General features: G+C 46.8%; 1 protein-coding gene across 4 annotated transcripts in view; it reads right to left on the reverse strand.

The window, feature by feature from the left end:
- LOC144762505 (uncharacterized) overlaps window positions 1-21,842 on the reverse strand; it is a 283,272-nt gene extending 261,430 nt beyond the window's left edge. For all 4 annotated transcript variants that reach the window (XM_078647727.1, XM_078647729.1, XM_078647728.1 and 1 more), the window contains exons 1-3: window positions 21,765-21,842; window positions 5,051-5,107; window positions 4,676-4,813 (exon numbers count right to left, since the gene is read on the reverse strand). In XM_078647727.1, the coding sequence (XP_078503853.1) occupies window positions 4,676-4,813; window positions 5,051-5,107; window positions 21,765-21,788 (219 nt within the window). In that variant the 5' untranslated portion in view covers window positions 21,789-21,842. The remainder of the gene's footprint in view (window positions 1-4,675; window positions 4,814-5,050; window positions 5,108-21,764) is intronic.
- Window positions 21,843-22,051: the final 209 nt, after the last annotated feature.

Genomic DNA, 22,051 nt, shown 5'->3' on the forward strand with positions numbered 1-22,051 from the left:
GATGTCTGGTGTTGATGACCCGTTCATCCAGGTTTCTGTAAGGAAGGCGATGTCCGGTGAAGCAGTGTTGAGTAGTTCCCAGAGTTCAGTGGCATGTGTGTGGACCGAGCGGGTGTTCAGCAGAATGCATTTCAGGTGGTTGGAGTCGGAGCTGTGTTTGGGGTTGCAGGATTTGGTGTGGGTCTTGATGCAGGCGAACTTGCAGGAGTGGCAGGCGAAGGGGCCGTGGGTGTGTCCTGGGGCAGCCTCGTAGCATTGAGGTGTTCGTCCGGGATTAAGGGCTAGGAGGGTGGCGGCATCATATGTTATGCGGGAGGAGTGCGGTTTGTGGGGGCCAGGGGGTCTGGCGCTGGGCGCGGTCCAGGCGCGGACGGGCGTAGACAGGCTTACCTTTGGTGCAACTTCGGCGCGCATGGGGCGCGACCGCTGCGCGTAAACGCTGCGAGAAAAGGCATCAGTCATATGTGGATAGTGGGAGGGGGAGGGGGAGGGCCGAGGGAGGATCAGCTGGGAGGCGGGGCGGGCTGTAGAGGACGGGCTCCCAGGCACAACAACAACAAAATGGCAGAGAAAACGAAACTGCAGACAGGCACAAAGACAAATGAAATATTGAGACAATGTGAGCAAAAGCGCAACAATGAACGGTTTCCTAATCAATTAATGCAAATATCACACAAATAGAGTTACAACAGCGTGAATTAAGCACAGTGCTAAAGTCGGCAAAAAGCGCTGAAATTAAATTCTAATTTATGCCAATGCTAATCGCGCTACAGCGTTATGGAGACAGGGGCCAGCAGATTTGAAAAGCAGCAGGACTAGGTAAGGAGCGCAACACAACGATACCAAAGAGAGCAGGGAGCTTGGGGAGCGACCGCTACCAACAGCGTCGGGACGGTCACAGCGCTTCCGAGTACGGGAGCGGGCTATGCAGTCAGTGGGAGGGAGGATCAGCTGGGAGGCGGGGCGGGCTGTAGAGGACGGGCTCCCAGGCACAACAACAACAAAATGGCAGAGAAAACGAAACTGCAGACAGGCACAAAGACAAATGAAATATTGAGACAATGTGAGGAAAAAGCGCAACAATGAACGGTTTCCTAATCAATTAATGCAAATATCACACAAATAGCGTTACAACAGCGTGAATTAAGCACAGTGCTAAAGTCGGCAAAAAGCGCTGAAATTAAATTCTAATTTATGCCAATGCTAATCGCGCTACAGCGTTATGGAGACAGGGGCCAGCAGATTTGAAAAGCAGCAGGACTAGGTAAGGAGCGCAACACAACGATTACAAGCCCCCTCCGGTCCAGTCACGATGTTCTCAACAACAGAGTACCTTGTGGCAGGGGTCCGGGGAGAGAGAGTTGGCGACCTCTGACAGAGGCAGCGATGTCAGGTACTGTCGTCTTCCCGATCTGGAAGTTGGAGACAGTCTAGGATTCCAGCTTGGGTCCCTTGGACTCAGCAGATTTCCCCCAACACCCCTTGAACACCATATGCTACGGAGTGCGAGCTAGCACAGGTTTCAGGCCCAGGTGGGCCACTGAAGTTTACGGGCACACTTCTTTGCACAGTGTGATTATGGCATACGTCAGGGAGGTCCTTGTCCCAACTGACGATCACTTGTACTCGTTTCTGCTGCACTATGCGTGGTCTTTATGATCTCGTGGAATCTTCCTGTCCCTGGGATCTCGTGGACAGGAGGCCAGCCAACCAGCCCTTGGAGAGTGCTCAGGGACCAACGACACAACAGTTGGCAATTAGCTGCAGGCCAGCAACATCCAGGCAAAATCCACCAAGGGATAGTCCCCTTTCTGGAACACGAAAGCCCCAGGCCACCACAAGCCACAGATAATCCTGTTGCAGTCCCTTCTGCTCCAATAGGTCCTCTTGTCGATGTCCCAGAGTAGTATGGATCCAATCCCAAAAGCGAATCTCCAGAGGGCAAAGCCCTAGCTGTTATACCCACAATGGCCTTTGAAGATGAGATCAGTTCAAAAGGCCACCTTTGAAATACACAGGCCCTCTCTAAATTTTGTCCTGTCTGCCATCCTACCCTGGGAGGCTTGATCAATATCTTTAGTGGGGCCTAGACAGTGTCCCTTGGAATGCAGGTGCCAATTCCACCCCCTCTTACCCATCCCAGGAAGGCCCCCCAGAGTCAGAATTAGAGGTCTGCAGTTTCTCTTGAGCCCAGCTTATGGCCTTCTATCAGAAATGCACAGATGTAGCTGTCCCCCCAGCACCCAGATGTGAATTGGAAACAGGCTGACTGGCACACAGAGACACAAACACAGAAATGCCCACGTTCCCAAAGTGACATTTCCACATTAGTAATACCAAATCCACTTGCCCAGAGAGGATTTGCCATTATTAACTCATCGATATCAAACACTATACTGCTACTTTTCTGCACGTAGAAAATACTGTTCAATAGCCTTTCCACTGGTCACCCATGTTGTTCAATCTAAAAAGCAGGCCCCACCATAGCAAACACACCCTCCGGGACATTCACTACCAGTGTATGTAGCGCACATGCCCTGCCTCTTCCTGCCACCGCACCCTGCCGCCAAAGAGTACTCTGATGCAGCGAGAAACATGCAGAACCTTGGCAAGAAGCTTTCAAAGACCAAGTCAAGTAATAATAACCTGCACATAAGGCCCCGCCAGGGCCAACCTGTGGCACGTTCGAAGAGCTGCATCCATTGGTGGCACGTTTGAAGAGCTGCATCCATGGGTGGTACAACCAGTGCTGAAGGCCCAGGAAGGAGCATTTGAGTTAAATTTACTATGTATATGTCTTATCAAGGGTGTTACAGCTAACTCAAAGCAGCCAATCATGTATACAATCACCAGTATGTATATGTCAAGCACAGCGCTTTGTCACTAAATGGCAGCGTCAAAAGCACTCAAAATCCTAAGGCATAAACATAGTCATAGATCAGTGGAAAACCAAGAAGGAGAAAAGCAAAAAGTTGAGGGAAAGCACCCTAAAAAGGGAAATTTCCAACAATTTAATTCCCCTTAAAGCTTTAGTGCTTATGTTTCCTTTGTTGAAGAGTGCCGTAACTAAGGGTCTGATTATTATGGCGGTCGGACCGCACACTGACAGGCCGTTGATGGCAGTCTGACTGCTGAAAGCCCTTTGGTCCGACTGCCGCACTTTGATGCAGGCAGTCGGACCCATGGCAGGCGGAGTCCAGACTGCTGCCTCGACAGGATCTCAGATCCCGACGGGGCAGTGGTCAGATTCGCGGCTCAGAAAGGACATCAGTATTTGGATGTCCCTTCTGACAGCCTCTTCAGGCAAGAACAATCTTGTGTACAGACTGTGGTAAAGTAAAGTAATTGGGCACCCCAAATAGGACCCGATCCCTTGTGGGCTACTTCAAAGTGGCCCTGGAGGCACATATACTGCCCCTACTCACCTCAATGCACTGTGTGCCATGCACCACATGGTGCATGGCACATGGTCCATGGACGTAAGGAAGTGCTCCTTTTATCGCCAGCTTGTGCTGCAGTCCTTTTCCTGTTCAAAGAAAAGGACGCAAATTTGGCGTGGATAACTTATGTGGACAAAAAATGATGGGGGCCAAAGTGAGAACTACCCCGAATAACCAAAAAAGGGTGTGGCACCCGGGGTAAAAGGCCTGGCAGTGAAAGGGTTAAGCTTGCTAAACACGTTTTTTCCTTTCACTATGAACTTACAGGCCATGCACTCTGTTCTAAAGTAAACTCTTCACCTCTTCCTCATCAGCACGAGGTTAGGGCCTGCACTGTTCTTTTACCACATATCACTGTTTGACGCTCCCTACTGATGTTTGCGGTTGTGCCGTGTTTTCACATTTTATATTTCTCATAACATTTCCCCCTCTAGTTGATATTTCAACTACTTGATCCAAACCTTGGTCGACATTTGGCAAAAAGTCATATGTGTTGCCCTGAGAATCTACTACTTGTGTTGATGTCCTAACTGAAAATAACCCTCCCGCCTTTGTACCTATCATCCTACAACATGCTACAACCAAGTGTATAATACAACAAAATGTTAGTAGAGCCACAATAGTTGGCAATAATGCTTCTAACCATCCTGACATCCAGGATGGCAGCAATGACATCCACCCACTAAACTAATTATCTGGGGCACTTCCTTCATCTACCATTCCATTGTCAGCATCAGTTGCTGGAGTAAAAGTACAGCACGCAGATGCAATGTTGGCACATACTGTTAGGGTTTGTACAAAGAACATAGCTCAGCCTCATACTGTGTCATAAGAACAACTTAAAGTCATGCTATGGTTGTGTATTTTGTGGAATAGTTGTTACAATTGCCTTTGTATAATTATTAATATGCAGAATATCAGTAAGGCTCCATTGTTTGTACTAAAAGCTTAGTGGATCATTGTATTTACTTATGTTTGTTTTATGTTGCCCCAGTCACCTGAACTAAAGTCTGGTTACAAACATTGTACTTGCCTGTGCTTCTTTCTAATATGAGAATTCCGGATGCATTTGTTTAAAGGTCACGCTGTCAGGCCAAGAACTAATTTTCATAATCTGCACCGGTCTGGTTAGCAGTTAAAACATGTGAGCCACGTTTCTCTTCCCTCTCCAACTGATTAACCCCACCCTTGAAACCCAATCACTTGTGCTTGCGCTCGTTGGTCCTCTTCCTCACCTGGATTCCAGTCTCGTCTCCGCATCCTTCCTGCAACGAGAGGATCTCTTCTTCGGTGCTTCCATTCCTGTTTGGGTCTCCTTGGCTACGCCAACACGGTGAATCCTCTTTCCGGTCCCGATTCCTTTCTGCTCCGACCTCAAACACAAAACAAAAGAGAAGTTCAAGTAAGATTATCGCGTGCATGATCGGAAGCGCTTTCAAAGGGATTAAGGTATTTACGAACTTGATTTTATAATTACTTTAGTTTGGATTCAATGCACTTGCTCAACCAAAAGCGATTCAAGGGGTTTAAAGGCAAGATGCTGTCATCGTTTTAGCACGCATAAACAAAAAACGATCTTTGAGAATAAATATACTTTTACGAATACTCACCTTGGAATTCTGGAACTTTCCCCAAAGCTTTGGTGCAATGAAGGGCAGCAGCTGTGCCTATAAAGAAATAAGACCAAGCGAAGAGGACAATACTTAAAAACATTGAAGATTGTTATTAGTAAGTTAGAGACATGAAGCACTTTATACTATGAGCAAAGATTTGGTGCATATAGTGAATATTATTATTTTATTTCTCTGCAGATCTAGCCATAAATATAGTTTAGGCTGCATTCTTTTAAGAACACTGTCTGGTAAAAATAACCACAAGCACGTAAGGTATTTTTGCTAATGTTTAATAGATAGACAGAATAAGAATAGTCTATGAATACAAGTTAATATTTTTAATTTGTGTATTTAAATAGAAGTCAGCTCACAGACGCAAGAGTACCTGAAACTCTGAACAAAAGAAATGAGTGGCATCAAGTGAAGTTGAAACCGGTGGAGTGTTTCTTTTTGTTTATTATTTTGTCCCATTTTCCCCCTTCCCCTGGAGATCTATTCTTGTCAGACTGTGTTGTGAATTCAGTCGGGCGGGTGTAGGTTTTTAGGGGCAGAAGAGAAATACGGTCTCATCTCTCAAGTTGAACAACCTAGATTTGTGTGCTGTTGTCAGATCTTATTCCTTCTGGAATTCCCTGAAGTGGAATCACCTCAGAAATCAGAAATTTAGCATCTGACTTAGCATCACAATGGATGCATGGTCCTGCTTCAATCCATCGGGAAAAAGGCAAACTACAACTATGAGGTAGCGAGAGTTGTTGCACCTATCAATCATGTCCAAAAGGTCAACATCGAAGGCTTTAAAAGGGCCATGTGCTCATGGAATGATGGAGTTTATCACTTTCAACGCAGGCTTGGGAGAAAATCGTTGGCAGACAAAACAGTTATGAAGGTACAGGGTAAGCATGTTATGCAAATTGGGAACAATCCAGTATTTTATTTGCATAGACAAGTGATCTTTTGAAATATGATCTGGTAAATGCAACTGATCAAGTGCTATTATTAGTAAATCATGTGGCATCACTGGTTAACCTGTAACTAGGTACCTATATATTAAGTCATCCCCTGACTAGGAACACCTTCTATCCTCCCATAACTGTTTCTCATGTGGTGGAGCAGCTTCCTGAAATTCTCACAGATGGAAACTTGCTGTCTCAACATAATGATGTGTGACTTCATCTGTGTTAGAGTTAGATTCATATTCAGGCGGTGAGGCAGTCTGAGCCACCAAAACAGGGACATGCTGAGAACTAAATAGCACAGGCAGGGGTGTGTGCCTAGCTGCATCTTTAGCTGCTCGATCTGCTAGTGCATCACCCAGTCACACAAAATACTGTCTATTGGAATGTGCTGCCCATTTCACAAGTGCCACTGCCTGTGGTAACGCAAGTGCCTCTATAAAAGCCTCTAGGAGGTTCCTATGCATAAAAGGACGTCCATCTGACTTGAGGAAACCTCTTTTACTCCATCTTAAAATGCTGGAAGTAATAGTCAGATAAGCTGAATCTGAATAAATTGTGATAACTTTCCTTGCTTAAGGGCCGCTATCGATTCTGCTGCTGATGCAGAATAATGTGCTAGCTATGTTAACTGCTCTACTATGTAAAGTATATCAGAAGAATCATGCTGTTATGCTCTGACTACTGCTGCACTTGTTTGTCTTACTCCTGTAACCTGGTCAGTAGCAGAAGCAACATAAACAAACTAGACAATGCTACCTGGTATAGGGTCCCCTGTTGCTTGACTAGATTCATTAGGAATGTAAGTTGCACAGTCATGCCCATAATCCTCAGACTATAATATAGGATGGGCAAAGAATGTCACAGGACTCACTGTATGACACTCCCCAACCTTCAAATGTGGTACTGACAGTACCTGACACTCTCGGTTTAGTTAGAATAGTCTTAGCCTTGTGAATGATAGTAAACACTGCATGCTCTGCATAGAGTGTCAAAGGTGCCCTCACATCAATGGGGTTGCTCTTCTGCCTCCCAAAGGCTGCAGTGGCGAGAGCTTGTTCGCAAGCATAGTGTCCTCTCATCACTGAATCCAACAGTCCACTAAAATATTAAATGGGTTTGTGTCCTGAATTATATTTCTGTCTAAGGACAGCTGTCACCATTTGACCACTTTAATGACAAAAGAGATAAAACTCCTTGGTATAATCAGGAGTCCCCAAAACTGGAGCATTTGTTATCTCTGTCTTTAATTTTGGAAAAGTCTCCTTCATCTCTGGTGTCCATATTATCTTGTCATTTCTGTATTTTGCTAGTCTGATGGAAGCCAACAGAGGCACTATTAATATGCTGTTATCGAAAACCCATTGTCTCACATAATTTCAGAAACCAAGAAATTTCTGCATTCCTTTAACCATTTTTGTCATTTGATGTATGGATGCTTCTTTTTCAAGGGTTACTCCTCGACCAGAAGATGACAGTAATTGCCCTAAATAATGGACTTCCTTCTGACAATACCGGAATTTGTCTCTTTATACTTTGTATCATCTCTGTGCAAGAGTGGCTACTAGAGATATGGTATCTTTCCTACACTGCTGCTTTGTAGGACTTCAAATTAGTATGTCATTGACATACTGCAACAATGTACTGTCACACTGGAAATTTGACAAGTCATTTTTCACCACTCTGTTGACAATGCTAGGGGACTCACAAGGCCCTTGGGCAAACAAGAGTACAAATAAAGAGCCCCACGATAGGAGAATGCTGCCAAATAATGGCTGTCTGGATGAAGAGGGATGCTAAAAAAGGCACCCTTCAAAACAGAAAAATATTTAGCATCCTGAAGAATATTTTTCAAAGTGATCGTAGAGTCAGGAACAAACAGTAATTCTGGTACCACTACATCATTCAGGGGGTGCAGGTCTTGAATCATACACCAAGTATTACCCTTGAACTTCCTAACCGGGTAAATCGGGGTGTTACAAGGAGATACTCCAAGGTAAATTATTCCTTGCTCCAACAACGCCTGCATAGTAAGGTCGACCTCATCATCTGCTTCTTTTCGAAGCTGATACTGCCTCACTCTAGGTAAGATAGCAGCTTCCTTTATTGTAATTCTGAATGGTATAGCAGTACGAATAAGGCCTACATTATGGGGACCCTTAGTCCACAAGGTGAAAGGCACTTGAGACAGATCTGCTTCCCTAACAGTATCAAAAGCTCTACCTGGTGTGGGTATCCTTACTTCTAATACTGTCCTCAATAGTATGTCATCTAGAAAGGCTACAACTGTTTCCTTGGAATCATCATCATCAAATAGTTGGCCGTAAAATATCGCTCTAACCATTTTTTCCTGGCTCAATGAATATAAGGTCACCGGCTATCAGAGAGCCATAAGTTGTCGTAACCTCTAAAGCCTCTATTTGCAATATTAACTCAGTATCAGGCATCCAAGAGTACTGCCTGCATCCCCAGAAAAATAATTCTTTTGGCAACTGAATCTCTCTTCCCACTAACTCTGGTGTCTCTACTATGATTGTATCAGCAGGTTGTGCTCTGATTTGATCTCCAGTAGAGGAATCTAATTTACTGCCATGAAGGCAAGTCAAATGTCATTGTTTTAGGTAATTAAAACCATAACAATGTTTACAAAATGTATAAACTGATTACATTTGCCATTTGCTAACATCTCCTAAAATTAATCTAAAATGATATATTTTTCACATTGTGCAATCATTTCTTTGATAGCTTTTGTGCAACCTATCACTATACATTCAATGGTGCATGTAAAAGTACATGAAAGGAACATTTCAGTCAGTCAGTCAAATTTATTATTGGTAAAAAACCATAAAAAGACATATATACATAATTACAGATAAAAAATGCACAATTACAGCTAAAAATGAGGATATTTAGGAGATCGTACATTACAATCCAAGCACGTAGAAAATTCATAAAATGGTTAAAAGGAAGTAATAAAAGTTGTATAGGTACATTAAGAAGGAAATGACGCTCCCAATAAACAATCCCTAGCCATGGTACATATAGGAAACCACATTCGTTACAATGTTTATGCTACTGCAGGATTAGTAATTTGTGGACTTTCAGTTCTTAATTTTGCACACCTCGAGTACCACATGGACAGAAGAAATCTAGCCGTTGCAAACACTATGAGGGGGTGGTATCATATTTAAGGATTCTGAATGCCTCCCTGAGTCCCTAAGTCCCCCGGACTTACAAAGTTGAATGATCCATTTAGCTCTTGCCTTGGAGTAGAAGGGGCAGAAGAGCAGAACGTGCAGATCTGTCTCTCTGCTACTCGCACACACTGGGCAGGAACACGCGGTATATAGGGCATTTGACCACTTGTGTGTTACGCCCCTAAGAGGCAATGAACCATGTCTAAACTGGATAAATAATTTCTTGGCCAGGGGAGGCTGGATATCATCCAAAAATTTCTCAAAGTGAGGATGGATCTTGATATCCAGAAAGGTGTTAGTCAGCCTACCCATGGAAGAGTTTGTTGTTATGAGTTCCATTCGGTAGCGCTTGAGTGCCACACTCAATGTTTTCTTGGAATACCAGGCACAGGTCTCCTCAGGAGACGACCACATGTCCCCCCTACCTAAAGCGTGGCAGAGTTGCTTGATGTGGTTTGACCAGGGGATTTTCCCCATGCTACCCCTGGACAGAAGGTCCCCCAGGTCCTCCCTATAGCTCAAGAGCTCGGGGGTCGACCATAGATGTCTCCAATACAGGAGGGGATGATTTGAGACGATCTCCTGGATGGGTACCAAACCTAGATCCAACCGAAGGGGGATCAGGGGGGTACTCATGGGGAGTCTCAGAAGATGCCTAATAAAGCTATTCACAGTAGGGGATGGGGGGCAGCACTGACATGACCCCATAAATCTGCACCATAAAGCGCTCCTCCTCTCGCCTGGGCTTTATAAATTTCCATGGGCGGACCCAGCAATTTAAGAGAGGTGTTGTTAAAGACCTTTAAGATACCGCCAGATGATTGGGCCAGCTTCAGGTTAGCCTTAACCATATGAGACCCCCAATCCATTCTGTCGTTTAGAGTAACCCCCAGATAGTCAAAGGTAGACACTCGATCCAACACCGTTCCATCCAGGTGGGGGTGACGACATTTGGGTAGTTTGGTGTTATAAACCATGAACTTGGTTTTAGTGAGGTTAATCAAGTTCCTCAGTCTGCAGAAGGAGCAGAATGCCTCTAATGTACACTGTATGCCCATAGATGATTTTGACAATAAAAGGGTGTCATCAGCAAACATTAGGGCAGGTATCTTGCGCCCCGCTAAACTTGGAGAATCTAGATCTCTCGCTCCCAGTAGGAGGTCTATCAACCCGTTGAGGAAGAGGGAGTAGAGCGTGGGGGCCAAGACGCACCCCTACCTCACTCCATTATTCCACCAGAAATGGAGCAGACAGCTCCCCACTCGTCCCGTATCTCACCCTTGCGTATGTACCTTGGTGCATGCATTTGAACAGATGGCACAGGTAGGCCGGGGCACCCATCTCCAACAATATTGCCCAGAGCTTATCCCTTTGGACCAGGTCAAATGCGGACCGAAGGTCCACAAAAATCAAGTACAGGCTACCTGCCCCAATAGAAACCGTCTTCCAGTAGACCAACTGTAATCTAAACAGTTGGTCAATGGTGCAAACCTTTGCACGGAAGCCCGCTTGGAGGGAGGTTAGGATGTGATGTTCGTCCATCCAACTCTGCAACCTTGTTAAAAGGAAGCGGGCAAATAATTTCTGGAGGACGTCAATCAAACTAATGGAGCGGTAGTTGACCGGGTCGAGAGGGGAAGCTTTTTTGTGAATGGGAATGATTTCAGCTCCCAGCCAAGTTGGGGGGATCTCCAGACCCTGTAGAATAGCGTTAAAGTAAACCCAAACCTTTTGTTCACTTCGATATAGGTCACCACGGATCCTATCTAGGCCCGGAGCTTTCCCCAGCGTCAAACTTCTGAGGGCCGCCTGAACTTCAAGGAGGGTACAGGGTGGGCAAACAAGGCCCAAGGCCTCCAGGTGGACTAGTTCAGGGGTACTTAATTGGGCCGCTAGATCTACTCGGGATTCAGGGTTGCTGAGTGAATAGAGGGTCTGGAAATGATCCAGCCAAACCTCTTCACTAAAGTTAGGAATGATAGCAGACGACCCTTCAGCGGACCCAACTCGAACAAGGTTCCAAAAAGACCTGTAGTCACGAGCTCCCAGAGCTACTTTGAGACTTTCCCACCTTGAGGCCTCCCACTCGGACCTGGCCTCCTTGATCAAACTTTTATATATTTCCCTCGCATTTCTAATGCTTGACTGGGACCCCGATTTTACCTCCTTTATCAGGGTGTTTTTAGCCAGCCTACAGTTTTTATTAAACCAATGTTCACGCTTGTTTACCCTTGGCCTCTTAATATCGGTAGTATAAAAGTAACCGGCCAGGGAACAGAGAAGCTTGTTGTGAATAGACTGCAAACCCTGAAGGGGGAGATGGGGGGGATCGCAATTGGAGCTCAAGAGGTGGGAAACCTCTGTTAGAGAGCGTGCAACATGACAATATAACTCAGCTAGCTTGTCAGGCGCTAACGCGACCTTCGCCCACCTCATTCGTCTTCCACCTGCCGCTGTAACAAGGTTCAAGTTAATGGTGATCTCAGCTCCCCCCAGTTCGTTACGGTGTCCCAATATGTTTAATAGTTCTAGTGACAATAAATTGTGGTCACTATCGACCCTTGGGATGACAGAAAAAGCTCTCAATCGGGCCCAGAATTCTACATTTACCATGATATAGTCTATAGTCGTGCTTTCCCTGGTCTATCAAAGGTGCTTGAACCCGCGACATATGGAAGAAGTCTGCCGTTCCAGGCCCTGAGAGAATGTGATACAACCGAGTTGTTGATCACAAGGGCCATGGGCAATAAGCGCTTTTCCGGGTACATAGTACAATCGGGAATCAGCCAATTTTCAGCCAATTTTCATCCTCGTCCGAGGTTACCGTGCCCATGAGCGGTTCAAAATGACAATTGAGATCGGTGCCAATAATTTTATGATACGACGAGGGAAAACAGGGAAGGAGAACCTCTAGGGCATCCAGAATTGACAAACCCAACTGGTGTGGTTGGGGACGTAAATACATGTTAATCACTGCCAACGACAAACCATCCAGGAAATTAAGTACAATGCATAGGATATCCGGGCAATGAGAATCTATTATCTTAACTGAACAACCTAGGTGCGAAGCAACCCAAATACATAACCCCCCCAAGGGTCTTCCCCTGGGTCCCTGCACAGCCGGTGAATGGACCCGTATGGGAGCAGACAGTAGCCAAGTCTCTTGGAACAGACATATGTCATCACTATCCATCAGCTACCCCCACTCTGGGTTGTGCAGCTTAGACCCCATCGCTGCTATATTCCAAGACCCAATTAGTGGTCTATGTGACACCACTTGGGCTGGGCATTCCTCAGTGAGTTGGGACACGATAGAATGTAGAGGTACCTTATGTATGTAAATGTCCAACTCGTTTTCGCCTCCTGTTGAGCCAATGTTTTGAGAAGATGGGGATGTGATTGTTCTGCCCACCTTAGTTCTAGAAACCTGCTCAGGGGACCCAACCTCTATGCTCAAACCCTCCACAACATGGCTCCCAAACCGATTCGGAACCATTCCGTCTGCACCCGAAGATGATAGTAGTCAATTTACATTGCTCAATGCACTAAATCTATTACCCTCTGGGATGTTATAATCGAATTCATGACCGCCATGGTGGAAATAGGTTGGTTCTGGCCTGCCCGATACAGGAGTTTGTGCATAAAAATACCCAAGGTGGCAAGTATCAATAGTGCCCGCATTGGATGGCCCTCCATTAGCTAATATGTGTCTAACTACTCTGGATCCCTGAAGTTGACAATTACACAGTCACCACAGATGTCTTTGGGTCTAGTCCCCAGCCAACTGACTCTTCGCGCAAATATAATCCCCCCTGGCCTACTCCCATTAGAAGTCTATGTCTACTTAGCCAGAAGATGATTTTATTCTTTAACTCGGGGAAAGTTTCCCTTCATTCGCTGGCCAGTGGGGGTACTCCCGTGAGCACCACCACATACGGAGATGCTTCTGGGGGTAACTGGGGGCGAGGAGGGCATTTTAGAGGTCCATTTTCGCCAGGTTTCAGGGCAGAATTGTGTTGGGACCTACCCGATTCTGGGCGCTGATTTCCAGGAATTTTTGGGATAGAGAGTAGGCCACCCTGTTTCGAACCAGAGACGGCTGGAGGCAAATTAGAACAATTGGTTAAACCAGGGCCAATCGGGGCTAGGGTTGGTTTCAGCATGTTTAGAGGAGCCAAATCATGTGTAGGGATATCTGGGCAGATACTAGCACCTTCGTTAGACCCCCCATCTGGGTAGCCCAGATGGGGGGTCCTATGGTGGAAGATAAAGGGCCAGGGTCAGACTGTGCAGGACCAGGTGTAGATGCTATTCTCCTAGCCGAATTTTTAACAGGTTTCGACTTTTTGGTTCTAGCACGAGGTTTGTGAGCCTTTATAGATGCCAGAGGAGGTGGGGACAGGACAACCTCTATTGAAACATTCAGGTCAGGCACAATCTGAGCACAAGGTAGGTCAGCAAAAGAGGGCATAAGGAATGACGTGAATTCAGAGGGGTTGGCTGTGGCTACAGAGCAATCCCCCAGAGGCATAAGGGGGGGCATAGCAGGGGTAATTGAGAGTTGCCTTTCAGTATTTTCTATGGCTGTTGCCACTACCCCTATTGTTTTTTGACGCATTTTATCAATAGCTGTAAGGCTCAGGAGTGGTTGGGTCATTGCCACTAATTGCCTATTCATTGGGCGGGCAGTAATGGGCTTACTATTTTTACCTATACTACTCATCATAAAAACTTAGACAAGAGTGTTTACAAGAAATCGCAAATTGTCAACACAGATTAAGATGCACGTTTAAAAAGATACAATAAAAGATAATAAAAAGTGAGGCCCCAAAAAAGACTTCTAATAATAACAAATAAATGTCGGGGCAAGCTATGACTGGTTAGAAAAAATGGTGGAAATTACCACATAAGTGAGTGTTCCAAGCCTCAAATAGTCTCTTCCAGGGGGGCTTAGAGGGGTGGCCCAGCCCAGCCTCCTTCAGCCCCTGACAGCCACAGAAGGCCCGCCCTTTTCCCGGGCTTCGCCCGGCGCGCGCCTGTGCGCGTTCCGCGCAGCGGGTGCCGCGAGGCGTTTTGTAGCGGCTGGTGGGAGGGGCTGATACGCCTCAGGTGGCATGGACCAATGGCTCCTGGGTCCTGGAGTCCCAAAGTGCGGCGAAAACCCTCAGCCAACAATCACCTCCTGCGATGCGGCACCCGCACAGCGGGTGCCGCGAGGCGTTTTGTAGCAGCTGGTGGGAGGGGCTGATACGCCTCAAGTGGCGTAGACCAATGGCTCCAGGGTCCTGGAGTTCCAAAGTGCGGCAAAAACCCTCAGCAAACAATCACCTCCTGCGATGCGGCACCCGCACAGCGGGTGCCGCAAGGCGTTTTGTGGCGGCTGGTGGGAGGGGCTTATACGCCTCAAGTGGCGTGGACCAATGGCTCCTGGGTCCTGGAGTCCCAAAGTGCGGCGAAAATCCTCAGCAAACAATCACCTCCTGCGATGCGGCACCCGCGCAGCCGGTGCCGCGAGGCGTTTTGTAGAGGCTGGTGGGAGGGGCTGATACGCCTCAGGTGGCGTGGACCAATGGCTCCTGGGTCCTGGAGTCCCAAAGTGCGTCGAAAACCCTCAGCAAACAATCACCTCCTGCGATGCGGCACCCGCGCAGCGGGTGCCGCGAGGCGTTTTGTAGCGGCTGGTGGGAGGGGCTGATACGCCTCAAGTGGCGTGGACCAATGGCTCCTGGGTCCTGGAGTCCCAAAGTGCGGCGAAAATCCTCAGCAAACAATCACCTCCTGCGATGCGGCACCCGCGCAGCCGGTGCCGTGAGGCGTTTTGTAGAGGCTGGTGGGAGGGGCTGATACGCCTCAGGTGGCGTGGACCAATGGCTCCTGGAGTCCCAAAGTGCGTCGAAAACCCTCAGCAAACAATCACCTCCTGCGATGCGGCACCCGCGCAGCGGGTGCCGCGAGGCGTTTTGTAGCGGCTGGTGGGAGGGGCTAATACGCCTCAAGTGGCGTGGACCAATGGCTCCTGGATCCTGAAGTCCCAAAGTGCAGCGAAAAGCCTCAGCAAACAATCACCTCCTGCGATGCGGCACCCGCGCGGCGGGTGCCGCGAGGCATTTTGTAGCGGCTGGTGGGAGGGGCTGATACGCCTCAGGTGGCGTGGACCAATGGCACCTGGGTCCTGGAGTCCCAAAGTGCGGCGAAAACCCTCAGCAAACAATCACCTCCTGCGATGCGGCACCCGTGCAGCGGGTGCCGCTAGGCATTTTGTAGCGGCTGGTGGGAGGGGCTGATACGCCTCAAGTGGCGTGGACCAATGGCTCCTGGGTCCTGGAGTCCCAAAGTGCAGCAAAAACCCTCAGCAAACAATCACCTCCTGCGATGCGGCACCCGCACAGCGGGTGCCGCAAGGCATTTTGTAGCGGCTGGTGGGAGGGGCTGATACGCCTCAAGTGGCGTGGACCAATGGCTCCTGGGTCCTGGAGTCCCAAAGTGCGGCGAAAACCCTCAACAAACAATCACCTCCTGAGATGCAGAACATTTCTGCTCCAGCGGACAGAAACTTGGGGGAAATTGAGAGAGCAAGTTAAAGGGCAATTCTAAATGACAATAAATAGCGACAATAAAACAACAATTTAAAATCTAAAATAGTCAACCATCAATAGTATTCTTTCCTTCAGTCCCTTGGCGATTTTCCAACTAAGCACCTGGACTATTTAGAGGGGTTAAAACATCATTTTGGGCCTTTACGTGTTTACTATTAGTGTATGAAAAAATAGATACCTGGTGATAAACAGTCAACTGGAGTTTATGATAGCCAACTATCAACCATGTTCTATCCCTCACATCTTTACACATTTTTCGTCTTTGCACACAAGTTGGTTGTGGGGTTCAAACATCCTCTCTGACCTTTTTGGATACTCCATTGCATGCTTTCCATCAGCGAGTAAGAAGTACTTTGAGCCAATCATGACAAGCTATATCCCAAAACTTTGCAAGTTGACAGTTTGATTGTTGATCTCCAGGATTGAAACAGCTATTAAGGCTTCCCATGTCTGTCATTAAAACAGGTTTTTAAGTATTGTCATCTAAGCCTTTGTAGTCCTGGGCAGGTACAGATCAGATGTATAAGATCCTTTTTCTTATCATTGTAATACCTATATACTGTTGAGCTGCTGTATTTCTATGTTGGTATGGTTGCTAATGCTGGAATGTTTCCCATATGTAGAGACAGGAATCTGTGTTTTATGGGTGCTTGGAAAGGAATAGGCATGTACGGGGCAGCAGGCAGGTTGTGTAATGCTTTATTAACATCCATGCATGAGAACGGGTACTGAACTTGTTTTTGTCCGCTTGCAGGAAGATCATTTTTGTGGTTCTGCTTGTTGCCCTTCTGAAGGTATCATTATCGCATCTGATGTCCATAATTCTGTGAAACCTAATTGTTCAATGGGAGTATACAAGTACTTCTGATGACTTATTGTGTTAAAGTGTTAATCATGAGGCTTGATTTAGGTGATTGTAGGAACGACTAATTCTATACCAGTTTATTATTGATGCCCCTCTACTGGATAGGTCTTGTTTCACAAGGCCAAATTCTCTGCAGATTTGTGCAGGAGAGGAATTCTGACATAAACTGAATACTCGCCTGCTATTTTGTATCTTATCCAGTATTTCTGTTACCCGGCCTTCCATCGCCATGCTTGCATACGTGATTGTTGGCATTAGTTTAGAGGCGATTGCACTTAAGAGCGGCTGGAATGATGGGCCGTTTAGCTTCCTTGCCCGAGTGGTGAAGGCATGAATTAGAGCAGTCCCATTTTGTTTAATATATTGTTTTTGTTAAATGAAGCTTAGCTTTATTTTTTTAACAAAATGTATTGCGTCAAGTAACGAATATTCTGTATAGCTCTTTAATGCAGAGAACTTCTGCTACATATATGATACAGTAAGGGCATCGAAGTTTATGACATGCAAATTATAAGTCAACTGAAAAATAACAATGAGGAAGAGTAACAACCACCCACCCCCGATGCACTGTAAGTAAACCCTCCCCCACAAGTTACTGCTCATCCCCCGTGGAACGAAAAAGAGAGAGACAAAAAAGGAGAAAAGAAGAAGATCTCGGCTAAGCAGAGCCACTCCTGAACTACATTTCAACATACTACCCTCAGTGTGTGTCGACGTCAAGTGAGTCGGGTTCTAATGTAAGACCCCTATATTCAGCCCACCATTTCCATATCTTTGTGTGCTTACGTGGACATCCTCTGGCCTTAAAAATAGGAGGCTCTAGGCCCATATTGAAGTCTAAGCCATTCTTTCATGCAGCTAAGGGGGGTGAGGTAGTAGCCCTCCAATGGCGTGCAATGTCACGTTTGGCTAACGTAAGGCCTAAAAACATTAGGTGGTGCTTGTATATATTGCCACCAATCCCTTCCATGATGTGCAGGAGTACCAACTTGGGTGAGTACGGAAGGTCCCATCCCAGGATATCCGACAGTTAAGCCAAAACTGTATGCCAGAATCCCACAATCACCTCACATTGCCATATCGTAAGAAAAAAGGTACCATCATCCCGCCAACAACGTAGGCAGGGTGGAGAGGCTATCAAGCCAGCTCTGCATAGGCGAGCACGGGTATAGTACACCCGATGTAGATAATTAAACTGAATTAAGCGAAGCCACATAGCTATAGCAGCTTCTCTGGGGGAATAAAGCGCCTCTGTCCAATCTTCGCTTTCTAATGGACCCAGATCCCCCTCCCAGGACTCCCGTAGTCAATCCAATGTGGTGGGACTATTAGTCACCAGGGACTGGTAGATTTTGGAGATTTTGTGATCCTGTAGATCCCTCATAAACAACTTGGCATCAATGGGGCTAAAGGGCATGTCAGAGCTGCAGATATTTATAGAATTGAGTCTTGGACATCATGAGGTCCTGTTGGAGCAGCGCAAAGGACTTAAGGGTCGTACCCTGCATCACATCCCCAAGGGTGATGATCCCTATGGCATCCCAGTCTCGGATGTCCGCCAGGCCCGCCATCTGGAGCAGCATCTCATTTGACCACAACGGGGTCTCCTTAGTGAGTCTACCCCACCATCCAATTTAACGCAAGGCCTATTTCCAAACCTGGACCACTACTGTGGTATTAGAGGGAAGAGCCTGATGCAACGGTGCAGAGAAGAGTATAGTATGCAAGGAGTGGGTTCCCATGAGCGTCCAATCTAATAAGTAGGCCGGGTCTGTGCGATCCCAATACCACCACTCATTCAGTACAAGTAGGTGTGAGGCCATATAGTAGGACAGTATATCGGATGTAGCCAAGCCACCACAGTAAGTGGACTGGAAGCACGTACTTAAAGCCACCCTAAAAGACTTCCCAGCCCACAGAAATAGCCCCAACACCGAGTGGACCTGACGGAACCACGACGGGGGAATACGAAAAGGATAATTCGCCCGTTGGGGCATGAACCCGGCCTGGTCTGGGTGAACCACCCAGGCAATATAAGGTGCGAGCCTAATGGCCAAGGCCTTGACCAATATCTTGGCTTCGATGTTAAGCAACGAAATAGGCCTATATGAGGCATGACAATCATTGGGTCGACCTGGTTTGTGGAAAACCACTATTTCGGCATGTCGCCAATCTAGAGGCAGACAACCAATCTCCCCGGCCTCTTCTATAGTATTGAGGAGGTGGGGACCTAATTTAGTAAAGTATCGCTTATAGAATTCAGAGGGATACCCGTTAGTGCCCAGTGCCTTACCTGAGTTAAGGCCGGCCAATACGACCCCCACTTCATCCGCTGTGAGCGGGCAATTAAGGCTATCTCAAGCCTCATCAGAGAAGAGCTGGGGTGGGATGGCATCCAAGAACTGGTGAATCTGTACCTCAGATAGAGTCTCCCGAGGGGTATAGAGTGTGGCATAGTATTGTGCAAAGTTTTCGGCAATGGCATGGGGGCTGACCAAAGGTCCGCCGTCCAGCCCCACTATGGCAGGGAGGGTCAGGGGACAGACAGCTTCCTGGAAGAGACAGTGCAGTAACTTACTCGATTTGTCTCCCTATTGATAAATTCTGCTACCGGTAGCCAACCACGCCTCTTCCAGCAGTAAGTCTGCATGGGTTTGGCGCACCGCTTTCCACCCTGCTCGACCGCTCCAAGGCGATCCGGCGAGACTCAAATTTCAGCAACTCATCCTTCCGAGTCCGGCGGATTGCGGTACAATAAGAAATATCTACCCCTCGTATCGTGGACTTCATAGCCACCCGAAGGGGCTTGGCTGCCTCCACAGACTCAATATTTATTTCCAAGTACTAGTCTATGGCCTTATAAATATGTGCAAGATATTGCTAGTCCTATAGTTTCCATGTGGAGTGATGCCACCGGAAAGGTGATTGCGCCGGGCCAAGTTGCAGCATTAGGGCTACCCGGGAAGAGTCAGAAAGGCCCCTCGGGAGAATGTCCATCCCCTGAACCCTAGGGATATCTCCCACAGGAACAAATATATAATCCAGGCAGGAAAAGGACTCATGTACTGAGGAAAAATAAGGGTACTCCCGGTCCATGCCTTGTAGTGCGCGCCATGAAGCTTACTTTTGAGTATAGATGTAGGCCCAGGTATTTATAGTGCACTACTGACTCGAGGTAAGTTCCATTTATTAGAAATCTTGGTGCACGGCCCAGAGAGGTGTTAAGTGACATTGTTTTGGTTTTTGTAACATTTACCCCCAGGTGATTGTTTTTTGCATAGGTGTATTCAGTGATTTCTGCAAGCTCACTTTGGTTTGACTAAATAAAATAAATTCATCAGTGTATAATAAGTGGGTGAGCTGAAAAGGGCCCAGACATGGGAGAAAAGAATTCGCCTGGTCCATCACTGGTGTAAGATCTGCCATAAAAAGATTAAAAAGTGCGCTGCTAAAATGCACCCCTGTTTTAGGCCTTGATATGTAGGTATCTTTCTACACCAGAGGACTTCAATCTGTGGGGCGCGACCCAAAGGGGCACTGTGGAGTCATGGGAAGGGGGTCGCGCTCTTCCTTTGCTAAAAGAAAAGATTCCAGGCAGGGTAGTTACAATGCCTTCCCTGGAGCATTATTCAGGGACTCTCCTGTGCTGGGAAACAGAAGCCAAGCAGACAGTTAAACACACCTTTCTTCCTGTGTACTGCTGGCCTGAAAGAAATGCAAATGTGCACAAAGAGTTAATCTGCAAATGTAAGGGATTTGCAGATTTACTCGTTGTGCACATTTCCATTTCTTTCAAGCCAGCAGTACACTGGCAGAAAGGTGTGTTTAACTGTCTTTCACAACACAGGACCTGTTCACAGGATGAATCTACTGCTCAAATCCTAACCACTTCGTTCTGGTATCTCAGACAATCTGTTGGGCCAGCGGTTAGTCATATACAGTCTATGCTATTAGGACGTAAGTCACCATTTTTCTAAAAAAGGGGTTTTTAAATGTTTTTTAATTTATCTGGTGTGTTAGTTTCGACCAATATCTCCCACAGTCATACCTATCCCCTCATGTGATATGATCATGCTACAGATGCACAAAGCAGCTGTGAGAATGAGGAAAAAATGTGAAAGGGGGTTGGTGGTGCCTCACGGAAGTAACACCATGGGAGTGAGCAGGAAGGTACTGGCCTGCTTTCTCAGGTTCTCATCATTAGCAACCACCAACCCGAAAAAAAAAGTGTTAAAGTGAGTGAAAGAAAAGAAGAAAAGACAAGGTGCTAAGGTGTGATATCAAATACTGCCTATGCACCAGACAGTCAATATCAGTGTGCAGCAGACATAACCCAGAGAATGGGACTGCGGGGTCCAGCCTATGGCTCCGCCCGTCTCATTTGAAACCGAGCTAGATCACACTGGCTATTCAATTTTATTCAGTGCTGTGTGTCTGCTCATTAAAAGCCGACATGTTTCATTGCCAGGGGGAAAGAACTCACTGCAATTTCCTCAGGGTGTGGGTCAAACACTCCACCCTGCACCAGTATATGTCTATTTTAGTGTTCCTGCAGGAGACAAAAGAAAAAGCAACAATGCACCATGATCAGTTGGCACCTGATCCCAAATAGCAAATGACATTTCCTTTTTAATAAAACCACTCTTATGTTGCCATAGTATTTAGCGGGATATAGCCCTATGTGGGCATCCTTTACCCCTAGGCACATGTGAGTGTGTGTATATTCACAGTCTCACTGGCTCTCGCAGTCTTTGCCTCCGTCAATCTGCAAGACATAGTGAAGTCTGGTGAAACTCAGCGTTATACAATGAAGGGCATGTCCCTATCATATACGTCATATTATGGCTTGACTGGGGTTGTATCCGTTTTTTACTATCCACAGGGTGTGCTAAGGTTATACTGATACTGCACCCAGCTCCCCCAGTAGTGCCCCGGTATCTTAAAAACGTAATGCAGCTTAGCGCGTACTGGTTCTAAAATCAGACCCCCATCCTTGTAAACACGGGGACTAAACTCCCTTGGTACATGTCTGTTTGTAATCATGCCCCTTGAGCTGAATCTGTGCTGTGCTTTGGCTCCCCTGGGGATCCCGCTTACCGTGGCCGCGTGTGTGACTGGCATTTACTCTGCACCACACCGGTCCAGGCAGCGTTCGATATTTTTACAGAGGTGGGCGTGATGCGTCATGATGCGCGTCACGGACCCCTCCTCCGAGCGTCTGCTACGATGTATGCAGGGTAATTGGAAACCCAGGCTCCATCATGGAATGGATGTGCTCCGGGCCCCAGAAATGTAATTTAGTCACGCATAGTGTTTACCCTCCGCATATACCGGGAGAAATGTTGACAAATTCACAGTTTCCCTAAAACTCTTGTTTTGAGCAA

This window comes from Lissotriton helveticus, chromosome 6 (assembly GCF_964261635.1).
Source record: "Lissotriton helveticus chromosome 6, aLisHel1.1, whole genome shotgun sequence".
NCBI classification, from domain to species: Eukaryota; Metazoa; Chordata; class Amphibia; order Caudata; family Salamandridae; genus Lissotriton; species Lissotriton helveticus.